Genomic DNA, 4,289 nt, shown 5'->3' with positions numbered 1-4,289 from the left:
TGTAGATTTTGGTCTGCTGGATCATAATAATTCTGGAATCTGTAACGATCGGTGTAACACAGAGAGGGTCTGATTACCAGTGATCTGCAGTATCACCGAGAATGCAGAATATACCCGATTATTGATGATCTGCAGTATCACCGATAATCAGATATATCTACTAACCTCTGGACACCTGAGAGAGAAGTGAGTGTTTGGGTGTAACAGTAACACTAGTGGACTGTACCTAAGGAGTAGGTACAGAGGCAGTAAGGAATACTGCACAGAAGTATGCTCCTTCCGTAAGCCTAGACTCTCCCGGGGGAGGAGCTAAGCAGAATGTGGGAAGGACAGAGCGTGAGTGACATCAATGAGCGGGTGTCACTAACAGATCTGGGAACTGCCTCTAACAGTAAGGCTAGTTCTCGAGGTCGGCCAAGCCAGGTCGTCAACACAGAAACAGACAAGGCCTGAGTGCTACCACGTAGTGATCGCAACGCCAGACACCAGAGAAATGACCAGCACCCAGTATATATACTATAGCGCTCTCCAGCGCCACCCTTAAGTGCTGGACCAATGAAAAGTGGTGGAAATGTCAGCTGACCAGTCAGACACGGCGGTTTCTCCACGTTCCACTATGCCAGCCTCGGAAATAGCCGCCTCATCCTGCGTCCATGCGGCGGCTTTTCCGCGTTTCTTCACAGAATCATTTTGATTGATTAACAGGGCTCATTGCATTTCACTGAAGACATCTGTATCATTAAAGAGTATCTGCAGAAATTTTGTTTTTTAATAAACAGATGCAGAATATTTGTTGAAGATGAACAAGAGTACAGTCATGGAATTCATCCTTGCAGGCCTCACCAACAAGACTGAGCTTAGGATTCCACTGTTTTTCCTATTTCTGCTTGTTTATATCACAACAGTGATAAGTAACACGGGCATTGTTACTCTGACCATTGCGAACAGGCATCTCCACAAGCCCATGTACTTTTTTCTGAGCAACCTTTCTTTGGTGGACCTCATCTATTCTTCATCAGTCACCCCTAGAATGCTGAGAGACTTGTTACATGAAAACAGAACCATCTCTTTTGTTGGTTGTGCTTTGCAGATGTATTTCTTTGGGTCCTTTGCAACCATTGAATGTCTTCTTCTGGGAGTTATGGCCTATGATCGCTATGTGGCCATCTGCAGTCCATTGTTATACAGAATTAACATGAGTGACATCCTGTGCCTCCGTATGGTGGTTGCTGCCTATTTTGGAGGTCTGGTTAATGCTCTTGTGCACACTGTACTGGTATTCCAAGTTAACTTTTGTAGGTCCAACATTATTGATCATTTCTTTTGTGACCTTCCACCACTTTACAAGTTGTCCTGTTCTGATGTATCTATAAATGTAACTATTCTCATATTATTAGCAGGCCTGGTCACCATGAGCGGCCTAATCCTCATCCTTATCTCATATGCCAACATTGTTCTGGCTATTTTAAAGATCCAGTCATCTCAGGGCAGACATAAAACTTTTAACACATGCACTTCTCATTTAACTGCAGTTAGTATCTTCTATGGGACTGTCCTCTTTATGTATTTTCGCCCCTCCTCTAGCTATGCACCACAGCAGGACAGAGTGGCATCAGTCTTCTATAGTATACTTATACCGATGCTAAACCCTCTGATTTATAGTCTAAGGAATTCTGAGGTTCAGGTTGCTGTAAAGAGTTCTTTGAAATATTTTTAAAAGCGAATTCCTCTGAAAATGTACCTATCGTCCTACTTTATCATGCAATGCTCTATAATGTGTTCCTTTTTTAAGTAGAAGATAAAGATAAAGGGTTATGCTATTTAATTCTTGGGTACAAGTTATTTCAGCAATGACCAGTGGGGAGTAGATAGTTTGACAAACATAGAAAATTTCCCCATTTTTCGTTTTTTTTTTTTTTTTTTTTTAACCAAAGACACTTAAATACGGTTATTATTTATTTGTTGTGAGCTCCTTGTATGTCCTACCTTGTATTTTAATCAATTTATCAATTTTTGCAGTGCTTTATAAATACAATAAATAATAATAGTACTCACATTGTAGTGAAAAAATATTTTTTTCAATAGATTAAGTTATTTGAACTCTGCAAAAATGTTATACAATACAATACAATGCAATAACATTTGTAAAGCGCTTTTCTCCCACAGGACTCAAAGCGCATAGCTGTGTCTCAGATTAATACAGGGTTGCAGGCTGGGTTGAGTTACAGAGGAGATAGTCAGATGTTCATGAATGCCAGACTGAAGAGGTAGGTTTTCAGTTTAGACTGAAATGCTTCCAGGGATGAAACTGTCCTGATTGGGTGTGGCAGGGAGTTCCAAAGTGTAGGGGCAGCATGACAAAAGGCTCTGTCTCCAAAGGTTTTGAGGTGGACTCTGGGGGTGACCAAGGTGTTACGTCCTTTTGATCTAAGATTGTGGGGGGTGTGATGTAGTTGCAACAAGTCCTTCAGGTATCCAGGGCCCAGATTGTGCAAGGATTTGAATGCCAGTAAGCCAATCTTAAACAGAATTCTCCATTTTATCGGTAGCCAGTGGAGTGAGCTCAGGGTTGGTGTTATGTGGCAATGGCGGGGTTGGCTCGTTAACAGCCTTGTGGCGGAATTCTGTACTAATTGCAGGCGGCGTAAGTCTTTCTTATGCAGGCCTGTGTAGAGGACGTTGCAGTAGTCTAACCTTGATGTGACGAAGGCATGAACTAGGGTTGGAAGATCCTCTGAAGGAATTAGGTGTTTAATCCTTGCAATATTCCTTAGGTGAAAGAAGGAATGTTTCACAACAGCTGAGATTTGATTCCTGAAGCTTAATTTCCCATCAATCAGTACTCCCAGGCTGCGCACACAGTCTGAGTTGTTCAGGTCTGAGCTCCCTATCCTTAGCGGTGTTGGTTGAGACTGGGGCTGCTTTGCTGTTGAGCCCTGGCCCTCGATAACAAGAACCTCCGTTTTGTCAGCATTAAGTTTTAGCCAATTATTATTCATCCACTCCTGAAGCTCAGCTAAGCATGCGTTTATTTGTTGAGTAGGGTCTGTGACGTCAGGTTTGAATGACAAATATAGCTGGGTGTCATCAGCATAGCAATGATATGTCAGGCCATGTTTTTGTATGATTTCTCCAAGTGGCAGCATGTATATGGTGAACAGTAAAGGGGATAATATTGTGCCCTGAGGTACAACGTATTTTAGTGGTACAGGGTTGGAGAGGAAGGGCCCTAAGGCTACCCTTTGTGTTCTGCCAGCCAGGAAGGAGTTGAACCACCGGAGAACAATGCCATCTATGCCACAGTACTCTTGTAGCCTGTTGAGCAAGATTTCATGATCGACTGTGTCAAAAGCCGCTGAGAGGTCGAGCAAAATCAGGATGAAACATTGACCCTTGTCTCTTGCAATGAGCAGATCATTGCAAATCTGGGTGAGGGCTGTTTCACAGCTGTGATATTTCCTGAAGCCAGATTGAAGAGGGTCAAGGATGTTGTTTCTGGAGAGCCTGGCTTCAAGTTGGAGGTAGACAGCCTTATGTTCTATAGTAGCGGAAGTTATTTACATTGCAGTCAACATTTTTGTACATGTTAGGAGAAAGTTATGTAAAGCACAAAAGACCCAAGACTACCAGCCCAAAGGATGGGTGAATCCTAAAGACATTAGGGAAGAAGACCACTTTGCACAATGTTTTGTTTTTTTTTGCAAACAAGTTTACACATTTTGCTAAAAGAGGAGGAAAATGAATATAATAGTGTTTTTCCTCAGATTTTCTTTTTAATTTGTGCAATATCTGTTGGGTCTATAAAAAAATTAGTAACATTGATTTGAAAAAAAAACATGAGCAACATGAGCTTAATTAGGAAACAACACTGGTAGAGTTCTCATGCAGTCTATTAACAGTTGCTGATAAGAAATAATTACACAGGTTAACTGCCTAAACAAACACAGACTACAGAGAACTGCATTTTGTCAGCAACTACCGTATTTGTTGCCGTATAAGACGCACTTTTTCTCCCCAAAAATAAGGGGGGAAAAGTCCCTGCGTCTTATACGGCAAAGGCAGGGAATCCCCGACATATAAACGCCCGCCGATACGGACCGCGACCCGCCGCCACGTCGGGAATTCCCTGCCCGTGCGTGTCAACTGTGGCTGCAAGTGATGTGTGCCTCTGCCCTCTCCCGATGCCTGTTAAGTGTGTGGCTGCGTGTCCCCCGCCAGTGTATAGTATGCCCGCTCCCTCCGTGTTCCTTATCTCCCTCCCCCATGTGGTTGCTGGCCCCCCCGGGTGT

At 43.0% G+C, this 4,289-nt stretch overlaps 1 protein-coding gene across 1 annotated transcript; it reads left to right on the top strand.

Moving 5' to 3' along the window:
- The first annotated feature begins 799 nt into the window (after positions 1-799).
- LOC137536664 (olfactory receptor 5AP2-like) lies at positions 800-1,717 on the top strand. Its single transcript, XM_068258904.1, has one exon. It carries the CDS (start codon positions 800-802, stop codon positions 1,715-1,717), a length of 918 nt encoding a protein of 305 aa, XP_068115005.1.
- The last annotated feature ends 2,572 nt before the right edge of the window (positions 1,718-4,289 follow it).

This window comes from Hyperolius riggenbachi, chromosome 10 (assembly GCF_040937935.1).
Source record: "Hyperolius riggenbachi isolate aHypRig1 chromosome 10, aHypRig1.pri, whole genome shotgun sequence".
NCBI classification, from domain to species: Eukaryota; Metazoa; Chordata; class Amphibia; order Anura; family Hyperoliidae; genus Hyperolius; species Hyperolius riggenbachi.
This window is presented reverse-complemented; position numbering and strand designations above follow the sequence as displayed.